This window comes from Diabrotica virgifera, chromosome 2 (assembly GCF_917563875.1).
Source record: "Diabrotica virgifera virgifera chromosome 2, PGI_DIABVI_V3a".
Lineage (NCBI taxonomy): Eukaryota > Metazoa > Arthropoda > Insecta > Coleoptera > Chrysomelidae > Diabrotica > Diabrotica virgifera.
The window spans coordinates 11,784,890-11,809,628 of NC_065444.1; the positions used below are offsets into that span (position 1 = coordinate 11,784,890).

The following is a 24,739-nucleotide window of genomic DNA, read 5'->3' on the forward strand; positions in this document are numbered from 1 at the left end:
TTTAACAATATTTACCTAAGTAAAAATAAAAATTTTTAATTACATATTTTTAATTCACAGAAAAAATCAGCCGCCGCACTATATCCTAAAGCAGAACTAACAAAAACCTACAAATCTGACAGTTTTACTATATTCCTTACTTATACGACTATAATAATTGTACATGGTAAATAAAAACTCGTAAATAGAGTATGTAGAGTACTCCTCACATATTTTTATTAGTGATAATAATGATAAAAATGATAACGACCCTAATGAAACATACATAAACAGTTTTAGTGGGATTTTCCAAAATAGAAAAATGGCGGAAGTGTAGGTGAAACTGTTAGGAATAAGTAGCTTTATGAATCTCCGAAATTTACATTAGTTTCATTTATGATTTTCACGTCAAACAGTGTGAACGTTTGTATTGAGGCAAGTCTTAAAAGTGAATTTATAGTGTTCTTTTATTACATAACTCGTTCTGAAGCTATTTCTTTGTGGCATTTTTGTAATTAACTATTCTAATTGGGAAATAAGCCACAACTTAATTTGAAAAAATAATTTTATTAACGTTTTGTCTTCCACATCGGAAGTCGTTGTCAAAATAACTCGTGAATTTGTTAATTTGCTTATATTGCTATGTCCAAACTAAGTGCTTGGATTCAGCCATAACCTGAACTAAAGATTGATGGAGTAAAAGTATTTTCTCCAGCTTGCTCTAAAATTGTAAGTAACTATTTTCACTTTAAGACATGCCCATTACTAGCAAATGTGTTTTATGCATGCCAGTTACTGGCTTATGCCAGCAACTGGCATGCCAGCTACTTTCCTCATTTAAGCCGCGTTTACACGATGACAATTGGCGAGACAATTGCCAGAAGACAACTGACTGGCATGAAATTATTGTCTTCGTCTAAACACTTCACCTGGCTAAAGAATCTACGGGAATGGTATAGCTGTAGCAACAACGAATTGTTTCGGTCAGCAGTTTCGAAAATACGCATAGCCCTGATGATCGCCAACCTTCGGAACGAAGATGGCACTTGAAGAAGAAGAAGAAACACTTCAGGAAAATTGCCTTGCCAACTGCCCTCACAATTGGCCCAAAATTCAGTTGTCTCCGGGAGTAGACTGACGACAATGAGCTGCGCCCAGTGAGCCCCCCACCACTCGAAATCTCAATTGTCGCGACAATTGGTGCCGTGTGAACGGTGTAGGCCAGTAGTGCTGTCTTGTTTTTGCCAGTTCCCTCTAGTTCTCTTGTGTCAGTCAAAACATATACGTGGTTTGTGTTATGTCTGGTTATTCTTTAGCAAAATGGCACCAAAGTGGAGTGACGAAGCCATTTCCTTGTCCACTCCTTCTTCTTATGTAACTCCTCTTCTACCACATTGCAAGACTCACTGATAAATTCCCGGTAAAGCTGATTTAACGTTAGTTTTAAGTCCTCACCGGACACAACAGATGACGAGCAGTAGGCCATGTTTTAGCTGTCTACTGCCATGGCAATAGTTGGCCCCGTATAAACATCTTCTCGTTCAACTGGACTGGCCTCCGACAATCCGCAACCACGTGATGACAATTGTCTCGCCAAATGTCATCGTGTAAACGCGGCTTTACAGACATATGTGTACCGGTGCTGGCATGCCTTTACTGTTAAGACGAAAAAGCAGGGTAGAGTTTTACACATGCCAGTACTAGTAAGGGTGGTTTTCATGTGAAACTAAAGTATTTGTTTTGTAATTAAAAAGTTTTTGAGTTTCCAACAAAAAAGACGATCCATGGATGGTATTCGGAATGAATTAAACAAGCAAATATTGCTTATGGCCATGGATAATTGTTAGAAATTTAATAATGAATCCGACCCATTTCCTCTTTAATTTTGGTGTAAGCATATCACTGGCTATTTTATTTTTATATAGAGATGATTTAGGTGAATTCCAAATACACTCAAATTACATAACTATAAATAGAAATGAATTTGATGATTTTTCCTCACCCCAACGAAACATTTTTTAAAACAAGTTTAAAATAAAACGATTAATTTTTATCTCCAAAATAACAAATCTGACAATTCTGTGCTAGCTACTGGCATGTCCGTAGCGGTAGCGCGCGTTCACACATGCCAGTGACACTCACACTTATACGCCTTGCATCTCAGAGCACGCTACTAGTAAGAAAAATCAAATTTTTTGCGATTAGCTAGCATGCCAGTTAACGTACACACTTGCTTTGGTATAGTATTTTTACTACAAAAACGTTATTACGTAGGTCAAAATTTTTGACGTAAGAGAACTGTCAAAACATTAGAATGTGACTTTTCATTATTGCCGTATTTATAATAAACATAGCAATAATGAAAAGTCACATTCTAATGTTTTGACAGTTCTCTTACGTCAAAAATTTTTACCTACGTAATAACGTTTTTGTAGTAAAAATACTATATGCCAGTAAGCTACTAACAGGCATGTGTATCTCCGGTTTTACAAATAGAGTAGACGAAGAGAGAGAAACAGATAAACGTTTATATAACAATAAAACACTGAAAACGTTTGTTTCCTATACTTCCACAAAATTTATTATAACTATGTGACTACAGCTGTTTCGGCAGAGTGCCTTTCTCAGGTGGTTTAGTTTACAATGTGTTTGCCTTTTTAAAGTCTTTAACTGAAGAGGTTGAGAAGTGGGGAGCTGTTTGTCTCGAGTTGGTCATTCAGAATTATATCTCTATTTTTTAATTTATTAATTTCCATAGATTCTAATAAAGATAGCTTAAGGCCTTTATTTTGAATATGCAGAATTTGAAACTCTTCATTAAAAGAATGATTATGATCTAAAAGATGAAGTGCGTATGCAGAAGTATCTGTTTATCTATTGTTGAAAGCCCTTTTGTGTTCTGCTATCCGTTTGTCAAAGGTTCTGCCAGTTTGACCGATGTAAGTTTTCGGACAGTCACCACAAGTTAGTTTGTAGACACCACTCTGTAGTTGTTTTCTCTTTCGGCTCTTATTGTTCTTAATATATTTGCTTAAGTTGTTATTAGTTCTGAAAGCTGGTGTTATTCCTTTCTTTTTTATGTATCTGACTGTTTTTGTTGTTATCTTGCCAGTATATGTGATACAGCAGAGGTATTGGGTTCTTTCTGTATTTTTTTTTAAAATACAGATATAATTCTGAATGACCAACTCGAGACCAACAGCTCCCCACTCCTCAACCTCTTCAGTTAAAGACCTTAAAAAGGCAAACACATTGTAAACTAAACCACTTGAGAAAGGCACTCTGCCGAAACAGCTGTAGTCACATAGTTATAATAAATTTTGTGGAAGTATAGGAAACAATCGTTTTCAGTGTTTTATTGTTATATAAAATGAACTTCCATCAAGTAACGGTCGAATCCATCAATTAGATAAACGTTTGTTGACAGATAGGAAAGCAGTAGGATCATTAAACAGTCAGGAAAATAAGTAAAAGATAGATCATGATATGAGAATAATAATTATACTAGAGTAAAATAAGATCACAATATTTACCATCACTTCTTCCAGGATTTTCTGGCGGTGCGGCCTCCTCCTCCTCCTCAAACGATTCTTCGTACGCCCGGGGCGCGCGGCTAAATGACTGAGGCTCTTCATCGGGAGGTGGAATTGGTTCGGAGGGTGGGTGATAAGGAGGATAGTAGCCAGCCGGTGGCTGCGGTGATTGAGCAGGATGGACTGGAGGAGGTTGTTGTACGGGAGAATACGTGCGTCTAGGATGCGGCATGTGGGCAGGTATGATGTGCGGCGGTCGAGGCGCAGGACCTGCAATTAAAAAACCTCTCCTTAAAATACATATTGTTTAATCGTGTAGTGCCTTCTTTACAATCGGGATCATGCAAAAAGAAAAGAAAAAAGGTTTGAAAAGAAGAGCCTTTTAGGTCTTAATTAAGAGTCGACACTTCTAACATGTAGCTCAAAACTGATTCTACTATATCTCTACCCAGTTTTCTTATTTTCATCCGAGATAGTTTTATTCCACCTTCTTTCTTAACTCTACAACTCTAAGAGAGTCTTGGCCGTGTTTACTATTTTCCTCAAATCTTGCTGGTCTTGTGCAATCTCCTATTATTGTACCCCCTTTGTTGTAGATGTTGTACATATGTATTACGTATATCACTCGCTACTGCGTACTTCCTTCTATTTCTTGGGGGACCAACTGACTTAATGCCATCGAGCCTTTTCCAGCAGGTTATATTTTTAGTAGTCTTGCATCATTCGATCTCAGTTCATTCCCATCTTATACGATTTGGCTTGATGTATCATACTATATTGTCATCTCCATAGAGTGCTTGGAGTTCATGTCTTCGTCTTTACTCTTTTGTTATCTCGTCTCCACAAGGCCCACAGATCGTCCGGAGGATCTTCCGATCTAAAACTACTAATTATGTTGTTTCACTGTTCGATGGATCAGTATCTGTGGCACTTCCATACCTTATTATGAGGCAAATTATAGTTTTATGTACCTCTGCTGAGAGCAAAGTTAATTTATGTAGTGTCGCTAGGTAGAAATTGTTGGAATTTACTTAATACTCAACTATAAACTATTGTTTTTGTTAAGTGTTAGAATAGTCTTCATGGGCGGGCCACTTCTCCGAATGCATAAAGGTCAATTCGATATACCTCTTGCGTAGAAGTGTCAAGTTACATATTTACGGATGTGAGAACTTTGCTATAAATAGTTCTGTGATTTTGGTATTTAGTCTGTTAGAATATTTTGTAAAGGAAACATCTTAATTGCTTTGTTTGTATTATTGTAATAATACGGTTCGGTTAAAATAAAAATAGTTTTTACTTTTATTTGTACCTTTTGTCTTATATTTCTAATAGAAATACGCTCTATTTCCTGGCATTTGAATAGTTTGATAACTTCGAAATTGTATTCATTTATCGAAATGTCTTGTCTAATTCTCTGTCTTGGATTTTTGCTAACTACCATATACTAGGGTTTATCTTTGTTGACCTTAAGGTCAATTTCCCTGGCTTCACTTTTAAAAAGAGTAAAACTGCTTTCGCATATCTGATGGATTGCTCAATTGTGTCAACATTGTCAGCAAAAGCTAACAGTTCAAAATTTTGTATATCCCACCGTTGCCTTGTTTTTTATCCCGCCAGAATCAAAGTTAATGATTTGTTACGATTTTCCTACTTTGTTGAATTTTGTATTTTATTTATGTTGTTCCCAATCTGTTCTTAAGAAAATATGCTCCGAGGTAATTTAATTTCTCCACTTGATTTATATTTACGTCATCTTCTTTTGGCATCATAACCCTGTAATCATAAATTGAAGTCTGACGTCATTCTGGTGTCAGTCTGGCGTAAACATTCTGTTTTCTTCATACTAGCTAAATTACAAGACATAACGCCATTCATTCTACACTAAAATATGTACCTAAAATAATAAATTAGACTGATCATAATCATCAGCCCATTTTAAGTCCACTGCAGGACATACTCCTGTTTATATCCAGAGTCTTGTGCCGTCCTATGGCTGTCTTCCTCTGATTCGTTTATCTATTCTTGGTTTTCATTCGGTTAACTTGGAGAGTCCATCTTCATTTCCATCATTTCCATTTCAATCTGCAAGCTCTCTCCACAATATCTGGAAATCTGGTTCGTTTCGTAGGTTTTCGTCTGTGCTCTTGTTTTTTATTGTTACTCCTACCAGTGAACGATCCATACTCTTTTGAGCTATTAGTTTTGAAGCATTTCTACTGAACACACTGATCGAAGACTTTACGCTTCAGATTAATCGGTATGTTGTAGTCTTTAAGTAATTTTTTAAGAGCTTCATATGCTGTCCACTCTTGTACTATTCTTCTTGATATTTTAACAGTTTATTTGTCCTGCATATTCTAATTTCGTGTCCAAGGTGTATGTATTTTATCAAAAAGTTCTACTTTGTCTTTCTGAAATTTTAAATAGTTACTGGGCATGAGGTTCGTCAATGTATTTTGTTTTGGTAATATTTATTTTTAAATTGATTTCTCCGCAGGCTCTTTCCAGTTCTTCGAACATGGTGTTGATTTCGCCTAGGTGATCTCTTATAATACTATGTCAGGGTTCTAAAAACTCTGTCCTAGAACGTGCTTTTTAAAACAAAACAAGAATAAAAATATATTTTGGGCTTTGAAAAACGTCAAATACATAAACGCTGAGTTGCATTCACCAAGCCAATAATATGCACTTGTGGAAAATAATACTACGTTCCTAAGATAAACAAACAAAAATAGGTATCCATCCACAGAAGGGAAAAATTATCGCGATATATACAATCGAAACTACCACCAACAGTCCAAACAATCATGAATACTTATATCTACCTGGAACGTTGGTAGGCGCACTAAGAGGCGGGAACCGACTAGGCGGAGGCGTTCTCGAATAGTTTTGTACCTCGCCTTTGCTTCCGGGGCTCCCGGAAGGCAACGGACGCATTCCAGAAGGATTCGCTTCTGGAGGAATAATCTGACCGCCTCCCGAAGGAGAAGGATCCAAGAATCTGTGAGGCTGGTAGATCGGCGGATGAATTCCTGGAAATTTAAAAGTACAGTTCATTCTATATTACCAAATACTACATTCTGTACTACTCTCGAATCAGATTATTTTGATAAAAGTTCAAAAATCCTAACCCTGGAAACAAAGTCATAAAATGACTCTATTTCTTTGGCCTTCTAGCTCCCCAGATTTATCCCTAACAAATTTGTGCGGAAACTGATCGACGTCTATCCGAATAATTTACCCCAACTACAAGATAACCTAGTTGACCTTCGGCTGGTATCCAAGAAGCCTAGGATGACATCTATCCCGATACTAAATTATAGGAACCTGTCAAGTAACTTAAAAATATTTGACGTTAATAATATTTTTGAAAGCTTGAGGTTGACAATATTGGGACCGTGAAAGTTCGGAAAAGCGACACCTGGTTTCATAGCTCAGCAACATTTTTAGCACTTTTAATTATATTGGCTAATTATATTAAAATAGTCCTGGTTGCTGGACAATTGTCAAGGCCATAGCCCAAAAAAATTTTAAGAAAAAAAAACTAATATTAAGGTTATGTTATTAAGAGGTGAACAATTGTATGTAGTAAATAAAATTAATTATTAAAATGCACCACTACAAGCAAAATACAATTAATTAAATTAACTTTTATATAATAATTGCATATCATATCAATATTGTGGAGCAACATATAATTTTCTTCTTCATTGACAGTAGATATGACATATACGTCAATTTGACAATGAATTATTTAAGAAAGTTGCAAGATTTCTCCGCTATTCGCGCACGATAGTTTCTCGTATCCCCTCCAAGTACTTGGACACGGCAAATAGCCATTTTTCAAGTCTAATTGTGTACAAATCTCAATGAAACAAGGATTGAAATAAAAATCTTTACTTAGATTTTGAAATAGATTATTTATATTCATTTTTCATTAAAAATTAACTAAATACTGAATGTGCTCTACTTGTTTAAAATCGATAGCTTAGGAACTCGTATTAAGTACGTCTTTACTTCTATTATTATGATTTCAACGAAATAAATCTATTTTAAACAGTTTAATTGATTTTTTTTAAATATTAAACTATTTTTAATACTTAAAATAATAGTAAAAATTAAAAATAACGTTAATACGTCATTTTTTATATTAACTGTAGCCTACCCGCAATTACTTTTCCCTTGACGAATCGTAGAAAATCTAAAAACCGTCAGATTTTTTAAATTCTTAATTTTCTTTTTATCTTATTTTAATACTAATTATCCTATTCCCAACGAAGACAAATCCAAAGATACAAAAATTATAATAAATATATTTTTGCTAAAAACACCAATATATTTTTTCACACATTATTTGCATTGACACATACGAACTTGAAAGATTTAGTAACTAACTTCATACTGTCTCTGTGCGCGTACTTCATACCGTCCTTTTATAAAAATCACTCTCAACATTTTTCCCAATCGCGCCTAAAGAAGTAAAACTTCAAAAATATATATTTATGAAAACGCATTAAAAATCAAAAATTAACATACCTGAAGTATGAGGTGGTCCTCGTATTTGATGGGGTGGAATCATTCCATGTGGATAATGGTTCATATTTTGAGGGTAACTCAGTCTAAATGGCAAGCCCAATGGTACTCTTGGTCCACCTAATAAAAATGGTTATATATAAAAAACAAACTAATAAATGAATGAAACAGTATATAGTTTAGGGTAGATCGAACAAAGGATGGTTTGCTCGCCCAAAATACTAAATTGGGTCAGGTATAGCACAAAAAGAGCATGCACCTAAGATACTATGGTTTGTTTTTTAACAAAGAGGAGTGATTCAAATTTACTGCGCTGTAATTGCTTGTTTGTAATTGGTCTAACCGCAGACAAGTTTACTCCACTGTTATAAAATTTTGACATTAATGACATTTATCAAATTTTGTTACACTAGTGACATTTCACAGGTTAATTAAGTTATATTGGCGATTTTTGTGTTTTCTGTGTTATTCCTTTAATTTTTAGATTGTTAGTCTGCTTTTATATAAAAAGCAGTTGTTTTTGGAACTCTTTAGCGACGTATTAATTTAATATAATATTTATGGATTACCGTTGAGGGCCGACTAGATCAACCAAAAAAGAAAATGTATTTGGTTATTATTCTAGTGACTTTCTTGGGTGTGAATCTGTCTTTTTAGTTTACTCCTCCTGGTTAAAAAATAAACTATAGTACTCGTACTCAGTATGATCTCCAGGCGACAGATGGATGAAGAAATAAAAAAAATATTGGGAGTTAGAAGAAGCAGATTTAAGTAATCCTTTATCAGTAGAAGAAAAATAGTGCGACGAATATTATAAAAGAACAGTAAAAAGGGATAAAAAAGGAAGTTAAAATACCTTTCAATTGGAATACGTGCGTATTAGGGGAGTCAAAACAACAAGCAAGAGACTACTACAACTAGAGAAGAAATTCCAAAGAGACGGAAACCTAGAGAAATGGTACAGGAAGTTTATGAAGGACTATGAAGACTTAAAAACCGGAAATAAACAAGGGAAAGCAAATCTTCCTCATCATGCAGTAATAAAAGAGGATAGTAGCCCAACGAAATGCAGGGCCGTGTTGGACGCTTCCAGTAAAAGTTCAACAGGAATCAGTCTCATGATAGGCACTCTGGAGCTCGTTTGCAACAAGCTCTTAACAAATATAATTAATAATGGAAAAGGCAATTTTTGTTTTTATTTGATTCAGAGTTGGATCACCATCTCCAGATAGCCTTTTTAGATAGCCTAGATTTTTGTCTCTCAGGCGTTATCAATTGAGCTATGTAGTCACAACTCTGAATCAAACACTAACAGGCTACCTTATTTAAGGGAAATTACCGCGAATGCAATAATTCCACTTTTGAGACGCATATCAGCGACATCTCTCGTAAAACGAGGAAAACAAAAAATCCTAGATACTAAGTTTACTACTAGTCCAGGAACCAACGCTTTTCACCTCGCAATTTTTACAGAATGGATCAATTTGCTTGAAAATTTGAGAATGAGTAGCGGATAGTCCATGGATCAACATATATATGATACCGACAGGCGCTTTTACCATGGGAGTGGTTGCTACCCCATTTCGGTGGTGGAAATTTTTTATTATATTTTGGGAGTTAACAAAAACATTCATTCTAAGCAAAACATGTTCTATACATTTTTTTGATAAAATTAATAGTTTTTGATTTATTCGCTATCGAAAGTGTTAGTTTTATATCTAAAAAATCAATGTTTTTCGATGGTATACTCATTTACGATTCACTCAATTTTTACCGTAGAACAAATTTTATCAAACCAAGTTCTTGGGAATTAAATTATGTACCGTTACGGCCAGTGAATAGTTTACAGGCTGGCTTATCAAGGAGCCGATTTTTTAAATTTTTACCTCGTTTAAACGCACCACTTGCGTCAAAGTGACGTTGCCAGTGGGGTACCTAGAATAGGTTGATTAAATTTAAAAAAACCAAAATAATAAAAATAAATTTTACAAAATTTATCAAAATGGAAAATATAGAAAGAAGTTTTTTTGAATAAAATGGATTATGGTCTTAATATGGTTTAGTTTTTTATTTTATTTTTCAACACTCACGAAATTTTTGACAAGCATTGCCATTTTGAGATTTTTTGACTTTGACATTTATGAAATCCGTACGACACTGCAATTTTACAGTATTACAATATAAAAATTAAAGTGTAAACTATTCAGTGACCGTAACTGTACCTACAATTTCATATTTAAACATTTTTTCGTATCTCTGATGCTAATCTTTATATTCTGAAGAAAATGGCATTTTTTACCAAAATGCAGACATTCGTTATTCGCACTAAACTTCAGTTTTTTAAAAACTAATCATTCCAAGCCAGTCAAACTTCTAGAATCTATTAATAATACATAAATAAAGAAGAATAAATACGGTCAATGACTAAAAACACCGCTAACTTACATTATTATGCTTCCAATTGAATTTCTCCTTTTTTTTTTAAAAAAATATATTGATTTTTTAACCGTAACTTTTTATTTTTTATCTTAGAAAGTTCGTCAAAAAAGAATTTTTACAAGATCTATAAGGCTATTAATATTAAATCCTTTTAAAATTCTCAGTCACAAAAAGAGGTGGCATTGAAAGGGTTGGTAAAGGTGGTTTTTGCAAGATATTATAAGTTTTAATTGTTAATACTTCACTCAATTTTTGCCGTAAAAAAACTTTTGCAAACCAAGTTCTTGTGAATTAAATAAGCTACAATTTCATATTTAAATATTTTTTTGTATCTCTGATGCTAATCTTTCTATTCTGAAGAAAAGGGCATTTTTTACCAAACTACAAAAACTCGTTATTCGCTTTTAATTTCATTTTTTTTTTAAACTAATTATTCTAAGCCGATCAAACTTCTAGAACCTATTAACAATACATAAATCAAGAAAACCAAATCAGGTCAATGACAAATTTTAATTAGAGTGGTGATTAGGGGGTTGTTTACGATCACTTTTTTGCTGAAAAAAATAGGGACTGATATTCTTTTCATTATAAGTCACTTAATTTTTTTAGCTAGAGATTTTTTTTATTTCTGGGGATAGATATTTTTAAATACTTTAAATTAGTTTCAACAAGTTATCCTCGAAAAATGCATAGTTTTCCCGTCCTTTGACTTTGAAACTACAATATTTAGCATTTGACGAAGAAGAGCCAACATATAATAAAGTATAGCTCGATTACTATTGGTCTTAAAGAAAATAAAAAAAAGGTTTTGTTTATTTTTTCAAACGGTAGGTTACATTTTTTTTTAAGTAAAGTTGTTTTGATAAAACGAAAACTTTTTGAGTTATTAGCAGAAATCTGATTAAAACATTGATTTTTCCGATATGAAACTAACACTTTCGATTGCGAATAAATCGAAAACTATTAATTTTATCAAAAAAATGTATAGAGCGTTTTTTGCTTATAATGAATGTTTTTACCAACTCTTGCGGTCAAAATATAATAAAAATTTCCACTCCCGAGAAGGGGTGGCAACCACCCCATGGTAAAAGCGCTTTTTGGCATGATATAGATTTTGATCCTTGGACTATCCACTACTTATTCTCAAATTTTCAAACAAATCGATCCATTCTGTAAAAATTGCGAGGTTTTGTTCTATTTTAAGCTTCATTACCTGGACTATACAATTAAACAATTAAAATAATTGAAATAAAAATAATTAACAATATTTTAAATCTAAGACTTTTCGCTAAGAAACTGCTTTCTGGCTGCATCCTGTATCTCTGGCTTTTACAATATATAAGCACAGAGACGAAGAATATAAAATAAAGCAAATAAAGGACACGGTTACGTATTTACTCCCTTTTCGTCTAGGAAAAGGACCGAAAGACAGTTTCAAGTATTCAAATCTGAGTAAAGGGTTATAATTAATAAGTTGGAGGTCGCATCAAATAGCATATATGGCAGATTAAGAGATGTTTAGACAAATAAATTACTATTGCTGAACAATCTAAACACAATTTGTACTATTAATCTTACAAATGCAACACTTACCTGGAGGAAAACTCCCAGGTGGTGGTCCTCCGGTATGCGCCATTGCCGGTGTTTCGTCCTTCGGTTTACTTAGAGCGTTGTCATCCTCGTCATCATCATCGTCCAGCATGGTAGCGAACTGTTTAGGCCTTATAGAACCTATGGGATAGGTCGTCGTTTGACCAGGCTTCGTTTGCAACATCCTGGTTATCACAGAAGGCGTGGGAGCGCTTTGTGAAAACGGCTGAGGGGGAGCCGCTATCTCGATATTGCATTCTGGTTCAGAAGAGGTTTTTTTATTTCCCAAATTGATGATAGCTTCTTCTAAAGTTTTTTTAGGTTTAACCGGACGTCCTCGCTTCTTTTTAGGAGTCTCCTCTCCGTCTTTTTGACTTAAAGCATCCAAGAAAGGGATACTTATGTTCATAGGCGGCTCAGATAGTTCTTCATTATCATCGTCGTTATTGATGACACTAAAGTTTGAGACAATTGGTTCGTGACTGATATTTGAAACTTGCTGCCTCTTTCCTTGTACATCGATGACCTCTTCAGATTCGCCATCGATGGATTTTCTTTTCTTCTTTTCGACTACTATTCCTGTTAAGTTCTGTAAGATATAAATATATAAAGTACGTTATAAAGGTTAAATTATTTGTTGAGTCACTAGTAATATTAGCTGTTATGCCAAGCCCCGAAATCAGACATTATCAATAAAATATTTGTTTATCACATCAGCTAGAAATTCACATGTAAAAAAGATTGTCAGAATCGGTGAAAGAATACGTTAGGTACCATTAAAAAAATTAAGTTAAGATTATTTATAATACTGAATAAAGATTTCATTATTTTTTGTGACTGCTTCTAAGAAGTTCTTTAGTTGTAACTATAATTACCTTATTCCAATTTTGGTTAATCTTATTTATGTGTTAACTTTCTTATTTATGTGCTTTACTATTTTTTTTCTAAACATAGTTGGTGCTCAATCCTTTTATCAGCTAAATATTCGGTAAATCTTTGACTTACTTTTTACCCCTTTCTTTTCACCGTATTCAAATTCAATAACTAGCTTCACTATAGGTATTTGTTCGTATTTGAATTTCCGGAAGTAAAATAGCGCTCTCAAAATTCAAGTTTTAAGTTTTTCTGCTGGTATCGGCTATCAGCCTGGACAAGTTTATTGCTGATAAAAAGTGAAATAAAACGTACATAACTATTTAAGCGATTAATTTTTAATTGAGTAGCGTACTATACTAAGGACATGTACCACCAAAACCTATAAAATCAAGTGCCAAATGAGGAGATGTATAATACATCTCAAATTTATACTCAGTCTTAACAATCTCCATAATATCGCCCCCATTCTATGGTTTTCCGAGCAATGTCCAGCAGGTAACACACCAATATATAGTCCAGAAAGCCACTGCGCATCCGCTAGGAAAAATATTCCGATTCGGATTTTTTGCACAATCTTACTCAAAAAGGACCCCTTTTATCAAATTTGCATGTTGCCAGGACCAAAAGTGGGTCAAAAATTTTTTAAACGTTTTTTTTATTTTTTTTTTGCATGGAACAAAGTTTTTTTAGGTTTTTTTGGATCATTACAAACCGAAAAGGTCTTTAGTGACTTTTCTCTAAAGTTGATAGTTTTTGACATATAAGCGATTAAAAATTGAAAAATTGCGAAATCGGCCATTTTTAACCTTCAAAAACTATGTGAAAAACTTAAAATTTGAATGTTGCCAAGGTAGGTAGATATTCTTTAAACATCGATTGATCAAATCCCTAAGAGTTTTTTGCAATACAGTATTCAAAACTCCTTTGTTTTTTAATTTCTAATCACGCGTGCGCGGCACTATTTTCCACCGTTGCATGTGTATACAGTATGGTGCAAATGAAAGAAATAAATTCGTTATTTCGTAAACCGGCGACTTTAAGGAAAAAACCCGAATCAGGTCGATTTTTATTTTTAAGTTATAATATTGTGGCATATATGCTATACTAATGACGTCATCCGTCCTGACGTAATCGATGATTTTTTGAAATGAGAATAGGGGTCGTGTGGTAGCTCATTTGAAAGGTTCTTCAATTCTCTATTCAGTAATGTAAACATCTACATAATTATTTATACAGGGTGTCCAAAAAATTTTTATTAAATTAAATTATTTGACAAAAAAAAAAGAAGTAGAAAGACACCCTGTGTATTAAAGTATTAATAATTATGTAAATGTTTATATTACTGAATAGAGAATTGAAGAACCTTTCAAATGAGCTAGCACACGACCCCTATTCTCATTTAAAAAAAAATCATCGATTACGTCATCACGCCCAGATGGATGACGTTACTAGTATACCATATATGCCACAATATCATAATTTAAAAATAAAAATCGACCTGTTTCGGGATTTTTCCTTAAAGTCGCCGGTTTACGAAATAACGAATTTATTCCTTTCATTTGCACCATACTGTCGCATCGGTGGAAAATAGTGTCGCGCACGCGTGAATAGAAATTAAAAAACAAAGGAGTTTTGAATATTGTATTGCAAAAAACTCTTCGGGATTTCATCTATCGATGTTTAAAGAATATCTACCTACCTTGGCAACATTCAAATTTTCAGTTTTTCACATAGTTTTTGAGGGTTAAAAATGGCCAATTTCGCAATTTTTCAATTTTTAATGGCTTATATGTCAAAAACTATCAACTTTAGAGAAATGTCACTACAGACTTTTTCTGTTTGGAATGATCCAAAAAACCTAAAAAAACGTTGTTCCATGCAAACAAAATAATTTTAGGAAAAAAACAAAAAAAAAAGTTTAAAAAAATTTTTGACCCACTTTTGGTCCTGGCAACATGCAATTTGTTAAAAGAGGTCCTTGTTGAGTAAGATTGTGCAAAAAATCCGAATCGGAATATTTTTACTAGCGGATGCGCAGTGGCTTTCTGGACTAGTACAACTGCTCCATTTCTAAGCAATAATCACCTTCTTGTTCTTTGAGTACTGTGCCCAAATTTTAGGAGTGGGTAGCTTCCATGACAATTTGCTGATATCGTTCTCGATCTTGCTCAGCATGTTTCATTTGCTGATAAGCTGAAGGTTTCGGAGCCATTTATATTTCTTTCTATCAATTCCTCTTTTTCCGTCAGTATCTGCTGCCTCTCATTATATGCATTCAATAATCACCAGTATAAACCTCCCTGCACCTTAAGTGGGTCAACCAAATACAAGTGCTTCCCAATACATCCTCAGTGAAGAGGAAATTGTCATGGAAAACTCGAGCGACCAGGACGAAGAAACCATGGAAAAGTTCACGATTGGCAAACAGTCAAAAAAATAAAAAAAAAAAAGGAATTACTGAAGGACATTAACCTAGATGTAGAAATACTGATACACCAGTTTGGTTTTAGAGAAAGACACTATACAACACAACAGACTCATAGAATTATGTATAACAAAAATCCTTACCGCTATTGAGGAAATAACATTGCTCAGCGGCACTGTTAGATGTAGAAAAAGGCATTTGACAGAGTCTTGCGTACAAGACACGTTAATTTTAGAACACACTTGGAAGAAGGCAGATCTGAACGAATATGGTATCAACATAAATGGAGAGAAACTCAGTCATTTGAGATTCCCAGATGACATGGTCCTTATAGCCGATCATATGGATGATGCAATAATAATGTTAAACAAATTATACCACGCTCCCTTAGAGGTCGGACTAACGATTAACATGAACAAGACGGAAATAATGACCAATCTGGTGCTAAATCGTAATATTTTTGATGGAAGGGATATTGAGCAGACTGCTTATTACAAGTACTTGGGAAATGAAATTCGGTTGGGCAGATATAACCAAATATGTGAGCTACCACGTCGCAAAATCTTTGACCAGAGTGTGTTACCTGGACTCACTTATGGAGCGAAAACATTAACACTCACAAAAAAGGTAGTCTACCTACCATCTACCAGAACACAATAAAAGTAAAAGTGGAAGATGAACTAACCGACCCAATTGAAGCCGGCAATGAGATAAGACAGGGAGATTCCTTGAGGCCTTTATTGTTCAACCTGATCATGGACGAAATAATAAAAAAAGTAAGAACTTAAAAAGGGATACCAAATGGGAGAAAAACAACTTAAAATAATCTGCTATGCACACGATGCAATACTAATCTCTCAAAGTGAAGATGATTTACTACGTATGCTGCACCAATTCAACATAATCGCCAGAAAATTTAACATGTTAATTGCCTCAAAAAAGACAAAATGCATGGTTATAAGAGCAGATCCAATAAGATGTAAATTGTAGCTGGAACGACAGATAATAGAACAAGTGATGCAGTTTAAATACCTAGGCATCACACTATCTAGCTACGGAAGAGCTCGAAACAGAAGTGGAAGATCAAGTGAATAGAGCAAACAGAGCCGCAGGTTGCCTAAATGACACAATATGGAGAAATAAAAATATCGGAAAAGAAATGAAAGGCAGAATATACAAAACAGTCATCCGACCAATAATGACGCGGCAGAAACACGACCCGACACAGAGAGGACAAAAAGATGGATCAAAACAGCGGAGATGAAAACCCATCGAAAAATCGATGGTAAGACTCTATGGGACAGAGTTAGAAGTACATATATACGACGGAGATGCAAGGTGGATAACATTAATAACTGGGTAAGAAACAGAAGAATAGAATGGAATGACCACATAAGCCAAATGACAACAAATAGGGTAGTTAGGACAGCGAGAGACGGTTCCCCAATAGGAAGACGATCAGTGGGAAGACCACGAAAACGATGGAACGACAACTTACTAGAGGCACATTGAGAAAACAGACAGAGTCATGTCTATACAAAAAGAAGAAGAAGAAGAAGAAGAAGAAGAAGAAAAAAGGTTGTGAACAAGATTCGCACAAACAAAGAAATACATCGTAGAACAAAAATAACACACTGTCGAAGGAATCGCGTCAGTAAAGTGGAATTGGGCAGGACATTGTCACCAGATTATCAGACAACCGATAGACAAAACGTATTGTCGAGTGGAGGTCACAACAAGAAGCACTAAGGGAGACTATATCCAGCATTGGACGCGTACAGGTTGATGATGATGATGATGATAGTAAATTTAAGTAATGTATGAAATAAATAAGATGTTTAAAAATAAAATCTGAGTGTAATTTAAAAGGATTTTATTAACAATTAACGTTAAAAAGGTTAGTAGAAATATATAGTTATGTTTTATAATTAAATGAAATTATTTCATCTGTATAACGGACTCCCCTTGTTGAGTAAATTGACTATTCCATCTATTTTGCGTGTCGCTGTCAGTGGTCACGATTTTTCGTTTTACTATAGAGAAAAATTAATACATTATAAAAGCCTCGCTTTAAAAATGTACCATTATATTATATGCTTACCTTGACTAAATCTTTCACCTTGTCTAAGTGTTCCGTAATCTTTTTCTTAGATTCTTCTGTTGTAGTACCGTTGCCGTTTCTTTCTTCTATGGCGTTCGATACTGTTTTCTGTTCTTGTTTATTACACTCTACTTCTTTTTCAGAATCTTTAGGGACAGGAACAGAAACTGGTGCAGAAGCAAGAACAGGAGCAGAAACTGGAACAGGAGCAGAACCAGGACCAGGAGCAGAAACAGGAACGGAAGCAGAAACAGGACCAGGAGCAGCAATAGGAGCAGAAACTGGAACAGAAAGAGCCTTCGCTTCCAAAGTTTCTTTCAACTTCTCAATTACTACAGCTTTCTCCGTTTTCTCCTCGCCAACCTTTTCTTCAACTTCTTTTGTTTCATCTTTCTTTTCTTCTGTTTTATTATCCACGGTTTCATCCGTCTTTTCTTTGGAAATTTCCTTTGCCGGATTTGGTTTGTCAGATTCTTTAGTAGCAGCTGAGGCTGGTGTTGCTGTAGTTGTTGTAGGCGGTTTCTTAATATAAATCTTAGGTACAAAAGCTTTTCTTTCAGTCTCATTTTTCTCTTCATCTTCGTTGTCATTTTCTACTTCACTCTCTTTGCTGTCCTTTTCTTCCTCTTCGTCGTTGGCCACGAAGTCTTCATCGTCGTAGTCGTCACTGACCAGACCAAGTCTGTCACGTCTACGCCTCTCCTGGAAATAAAAATATAAATATAAATAAACTAGTTACGTATAAAAAATATATAACCGATAATATCACCGAGGGTAGTAGAATAGGCTACCGGTTTACAAAGTTAGTACAAACATTGTACCAAAACGCCACAATGCGTGTAAAACTACATGATACCACCAGAGAAATTCATATCAAGCGAGGTGTGAGACAGGGCGACACTCTCTCACCTAAATTATTTATAACGGTCCTCGAATACGCGTTTAAAATGCTAAAGTGGGAAAATAGAGAAATAAAAATAGATGGGAATGTTCAATTATTATTTTTTATCTGGATCATTATTAAATTTGAATAATTATTGTAGAAGATGGAGGCCCTATTAAATTTGGTGATAAAACATCGACTTTTACGTAGTTCTTGTTAATTATTTTTAGTTTTTTCTTCTTCTAATAATCACGAAGAAACCAAATATTTTCAGAACTAATAAAAAATCTTTTATTTAACCATTCATTAAAACACATTTTGTAATGATGAAAATAATCTTGGTGCATTAAGTATAAAAAATTAAAATACATGAATAATCGCAAGTGTATTTAAAGTAAAAATAGTAACTTACATCTTCACTATCTGATCCTAATGTGTCGATATAGGTAGTTCTCTTTCCTCTAGTCCTGCGTCCTCTTCCAAAATCATCATCACTAGACGTTAATCCTCCATATTTAATCTTAGGTCGCTTTTTATTCACCTTAATTTCTAGATCAGATAATTCGTCAAGGATGCTGTCCTTCTTTTTCTTTTTTCTGCGTGGTCTGAAAAATGTTATTTATTATTAGTTTTTTAATATTAAAAAGTGAATTTAAGATAGGCGAAAGTTTTACTTCAATAAAATATAAAATAATATCAAAATAAAACTTTATTGGGACCATTTTTCTGGTAACACTTTCGTGGCTTCTAAAAATTTGGAAGCCAAACGAATGCCGGAGCAAAGAAGGCTGAGGAAAATCTAATAACTGCATTTCACTTCTCGCCTGTCCAGCGCGGAAAATATTCAAACGAAAAATTGTCTCCCATCTTCAGTTAGGAGTAAATCTAACAGAAATAAATAACCAATTCGCTGCAAAATTACACCAGAAGCCGTCTTATATTTCAGTTCCGATTATTTATGAATTTAAGATGTTTAAATTCCATAATAGCCTGATCAAAGAACACTATGACAAAAAGAAATCGGTGATGAAAATTTGGGAATAGGTAGATGAAAGTGTCTATTATTAACAAAAAAAAAGAATGTGTGTGTACTTTGTACGCACGTAAGAAGTTATACTTCTATTATATAATTTCAAACAAATAAATATACTTAACAGGTTATCTGTATTTTATTTAAATATTAAACTAACTTTCTTACCTACCACTGTTAAAAAATTTTTATTAAAACGATACCAAAAATTAAAAAAAAAAAAAGAATATGAATCGTCCGGGATTTGAACCCGGGACCTCTCGATCTCCGGTCACACGCTCGACCACTGCACTATATTCCTTTTGCTTTGACAGGTTACAAGATTTCTCATACATACTGAGAAAGGGCCTAGCCGGGTAAGATGATGAAAAGTGCCCACAACTCGATTCGAATTCCATATAGGTCACCGTTTAGCATATATAGTGAAACTAAGTTTCTGAAATTTTTAGCCCCCTAGGTGGTCATGTGACCCACCTAGAGCCTAATTAGGGTTTTTATGTTTTTATTGAAGATATTCTTCTTTAGCGGCGAATCGATTGAGGGTAAAATCTGACTGATCCGCGCGCATGCGCACACCGACAGTATGGTATTAGTTGTTATACGGGCTCTGATTGGGTGTTGAAATTTTGAAATGATCTGTCAATAATTGTTCAATATGGAGGTTATCGGTAAACAAAAATATAGTATAATATTAGTTTTTATTGATGTGTGGACAGAAATAAAATCAAATTTATAATTATAGTGACTTTTTAAATAGTTTTGAAAAGCCGCAGGTACGTAATTCTAAATGTTTCAGTTGGAAATACCTAATAGTTTCAATACCTATCTATTTGGAAAATGTAAACAAAATAATGTAGTTACCTATTAGTAGGCAATGCTTTAATTTACATAATCTGATTACGAACAAACTTTCTACAAATCTTCATCTCATATATCGTTTTCTTACTCTATATTTTGTTGTATTTTATTTCGACAAAAATCAAACTAATAATTTTATTAAATTCATATAAATTTATGGTGTAAACGTTTAGTTTGTGTATATTCCCACATGGCGTATACGAGAGTTTGGTGCAGTTTGAAATGGCGTCAACTTTCGTACGGCGTGACGTAAAGTGGGTTCAAGCCCCAAGCAAGTTATTATTTTTTTATTTTTCTTATAGATTGTATGATTGTAAGTATATTATTATATAATTTTTGAAGATATTCTTCTTTTTTGAAAGTGGTAGATAAGAAAGTTAGTTTGATTTTTAAATAAAATAAGTACAAATAACCTTTTAAGTATATTTACTTCGTTTAAATTACCTATTATATAATTATCTTCTTACGTGCGTACAAAGTACACACACATTCTTTTTTTATCTCAGCCGCATCGAGAACTAGCGAAAAACTTTAAATAAAAAATGCCACAAGGAAATAGCTTCAGAACAACATTTTTTTTTTAATTTTTGGCGCTAAATTTAAATTTTAGAACGATTTTAAAATTTTAAATGAGTATAAGAAAATAACTAAGACATTCGTTTTCACGAAAAAAATATATAACGTGTATTTTTGCATAATATCTCACCCTGAATTTTTTCAAATTTTTAAAATTGGTGAAACGCACCTTTAAAAATAAAAAACCGCATTTTTTCGGTTTTTTTTTTCGTTTTTTGATACAATTTTATACATATTTTTCAAAAAAGGTAACACCGGCACTAGAATAGGTAAAAAACTGAAAAATAATTGGGGTTTGCTTAATAAAAATTTTTTGTAATGCCATCCATTTTCAAGATACAGGGCGTTGAAGAAAACAAAATTTTACACATTTTTTACGATTTTGCCGAAACTACTGGCAACATTGTAATAAAATTTGGCGAATTTTAAGAGGTAGTTGTTGTGCATTTTTTGACGTAAAATTAAGAATTTTATATTTATCATTGGCGCGCATAGGGGTAATGGTCTGAACTTTTTAAAGAAAAAAGATAGTACGCCACTGACATATTTCAAATTAACAATCGTTTTTGAATTCCTCGTTCAATTTTCGATAAAAAAACAATCTTCTCATTTTTTCATACGACGCGCCGTTTTGCTGCAAAAAATAAAACATCTTAGCGCTTCCAAAGTATTCGAATTAGTTTTTATAATGGATGTATGAGTTTATGTAGATGTAGACACTACTATATTAGAAGTTCGAATACTTTGTAAGGGTTAAGATGTTTTATTTTTTAAATAAAAATGGCGCGTCGTATAAAAAAAATAGGAAGATAGATTTTTTATGTCAGAAAAATATTTCAGTGGCGTACTATCTTTTTTCTTTAAAAAGTACAGACCATTACCCATATGCGCGCCAATGATAAATATAAAATTCTTAATTGTATGTCAAAAAACGCACAACAACTACCTCTTAAAACTCGCCAAATTTTATTACAATTTTGCCAGTAGTTTCGGCAAAATCGTAAAAAATGTGTAAAATTTTGTTTTCTTCAACGCCTGTATCTTGAAAATGGATGGCATTACAAAAATTTTTTATTAAGCAAACCCCAATTATTTTTCAGTTTTTTACCTATTCAAGTGACGGTGTTACCTTGAAAAATATGTATAAAATTGTATCAACAAACGAAAAACAAATCCGAAAAAATGCGGTTTTTTATTTTTAAAGGTGCGTTTCACCGATTTTAAAAATTAGAAAAAATTCAGGGTGAAATATTATGCAAAAATACACGTTATATATTTTTTTCGTGAAAACGAATGTCTTAGTTATTTTTTATACTCATTTAAAATTTTAAAATCGTTCTAAAATCTAAATTTCTCGCCAAAAATTAAAACAAAAAATTTTTGGACATAACTTTTTAAAGCTTACAACTTTTTTATTTAAAGTTTTTCGCTAGTTCTCGATGCGGCTGAGATAAAAAATAAAAACATAAAAACCCTAATTAGGCTCTAGGTGGGTCACATGACCACCTAGGGGGCTAAAAATTTCAGAAAGTTAGTTTCACTATATATGCTAAACAGTGACCTATACGAAATTCGAATCGAGTTGGGGGCACTTTTCATCATCTTACCCGGCTAGGCCCTTTAATGGACCAAGTGAAGTATACAAAAATACTTTAAATATACTTCCTATTATTACAAAATATTTTATATCACAGGAAGAGAAATCCAAAGACACAAAAATTATAATAAATATGTAATACATTTACTAAAAACACTAATATATCCTTTTAATGACTTATTTGCGCTGACAGCGCTGATACATACATATCTTGAAAGATTAGCAACTAACTACATACTGTCTGTATGCGCATGCGCCCGGCATTATAAAATTTCACTCTCGATCGTAAAGAAGTAAAACCTCAAAAAAACGTTTTGCATTCATAAGGTACCTACGTTTTGTAAAAACTGCAATTTTAGTTGCAATGTCAATTGTAATTTATTAGGTGCGCGCGCATCCAATAAGTAACCCAAGTAAGCAGTTACACAAAGGGATATATCTCAGAAACCACTAAAGGTATAAAAAGAGTTTTCAAAAAAATTTGATATTTTTTTCATTATTTTACGAAATTCAGCCCAATATAACAAAACTCAATATTTTTGCAAAATTTTTGGAAAACGGAACTGCGTTTAGAACAAGAAATTTTGACGAATAAAAATACTGTTTAATACTAACTTTTTCTTTTTTCTGCCCCACGTGCCTTCAGATTCTGAATTCGACTCTGTCTCGCCAAAATACTTGACTTTTTTCTTTTTCTTCTTAGGAATATCATCGTCGTCATCATTAACTAAAAATAAAAAAAAATATCTTAAGTATATCTCTACAGTAGAATGCAAATTAAGGGTTGAAACCAGGCCCTTGATTAAACTGGCTCAAATATAGCTGAAAAGGACAACTCACACACCAAAGATAATGTTACTCAAATATAATAAAATTTACATGAATAAATTCATCTCAAAATTACAAGCATTTCATATCATTGCGTAAACTGAATTTTGATAACTAACGCCTTAAATTGATAGGATATATAACGCCAGGGTGTTTCATTGGGAAACGGAAATACTTTAAAGGTGAATAGAGGTCACCGAGGCGGTTCTAGGTATACTACATTTTTTGCCCTACTGACTTTTATAACCGAGTTACAGGGTGTTTTAACGACTTTGGTCATTTCTTTCCTAAGCCATAACTTTGGAATCACCCTGTATATTTTTTTAATATTTGGTACACATATGTCTCACTCAGAACGAAAACGACCGACAAATTAATCACAAGAAAAATCCAGGTCCGGATTAACAAAAAATTATAAAGTTATTGTGACCTTAAAGCAAAACCCAGTATATTGAAATTTTGAAAATCTGTTTGCACATTTGAAAAGAGCAAAAAAACTAAGTTCAGCCAGACAATTTTATGACTTTAATTTTGAAATTATATTGAATTTTCTAAAAACTCCGACATTAAAAAACAGGTATTGTTAACTTTTAATTATAATTTATTAAAGTTATTGGATAAATACTCATTTTAAAACTAATCAATACTTATTTACCACATTAGAACGACCCAATTATTAATCACAAGAAAAATACAGGTCCAGATTAACAAATAAACGTTAAGTAATTGTGACCTTGAAACAACACCCTGTATATCGACATTTTCAAGTTTGTTAGCACATTTGGAAAGACCACAAAAATCCGAGTTTATCGGTTCAGATTTATTTTTTGCGTAAAAATTTAATAACTTTATATTGAAATTAAATATATTCAAATTTTTAGAACACGGAAATTAAAAAGTAGGTTTTTGAAGCACTTTTAATAATAAATCATTCGAGTTAGTGAATAAATACTAATTTTAAAAATAATCAGTAATCATTTACTATATTAGAAGAACTCACTTAGTAACCACAAGAAAATTCCAGGTCCGCATTAACTAAAAAAATTCATAGTAATTGTGACCTTAAAAAACACCCTGTATATTGAAACTTTCAAAATACTTTTGCACACGTGAAGAAAGCAGGAAAACCTAAGAGTAATGTCCCGCTTCAATTTTTTGCGCAGACAATTTAATGACATTCTTTTGAAATTATATCGAAATTTTTGTTATGAGTTCACAGAGTTCTTAAAAATTTCGACATAATTTCAAAATTAAATTCATTAAATTGTCTGGCCAAAAAATTGAAACAAACCATTAAGGTGATACAGTAGCGATCAACAGGTAGTCAAAACGCGTTCCAAGATTGTGGCTGTAATTTTGAATATTTTTTCGAGATATTTGGCACACGTATTCGTAATATAATAAAGAATGGCGGTACAGAGCCCAATTTGAAAAATATATTAATATGTGGAAATTACTCTGTAATTAAATACAATATTAAAAAAACGA

The 24,739-nt window shown here is 33.2% G+C and overlaps 1 protein-coding gene across 3 annotated transcripts in view; it reads right to left on the reverse strand.

The window, feature by feature from the left end:
* LOC114333352 (remodeling and spacing factor 1) overlaps nt 1-24,739 on the reverse strand; it is a 97,043-nt gene that overhangs the window by 12,644 nt on the left and 59,660 nt on the right. The window contains exons 13-19 of one of the 3 annotated variants that reach the window (XM_050643377.1): nt 23,039-23,150; nt 18,775-18,967; nt 17,480-18,181; nt 12,081-12,666; nt 8,052-8,168; nt 6,341-6,547; nt 3,513-3,782 (exon numbers count right to left, since the gene is read on the reverse strand). In XM_050643377.1, coding sequence (XP_050499334.1) covers nt 3,513-3,782; nt 6,341-6,547; nt 8,052-8,168; nt 12,081-12,666; nt 17,480-18,181; nt 18,775-18,967; nt 23,039-23,150 — 2,187 coding nt within the window. Of the gene's footprint in view, nt 1-3,512; nt 3,783-6,340; nt 6,548-8,051; nt 8,169-12,080; nt 12,667-17,234; nt 17,412-17,479; nt 18,182-18,774; nt 18,968-23,038; nt 23,151-24,739 lie in introns of those variants that run through there. The other 2 variants (XM_050643378.1, XM_050643379.1) reach the window with 2 other exon arrangements.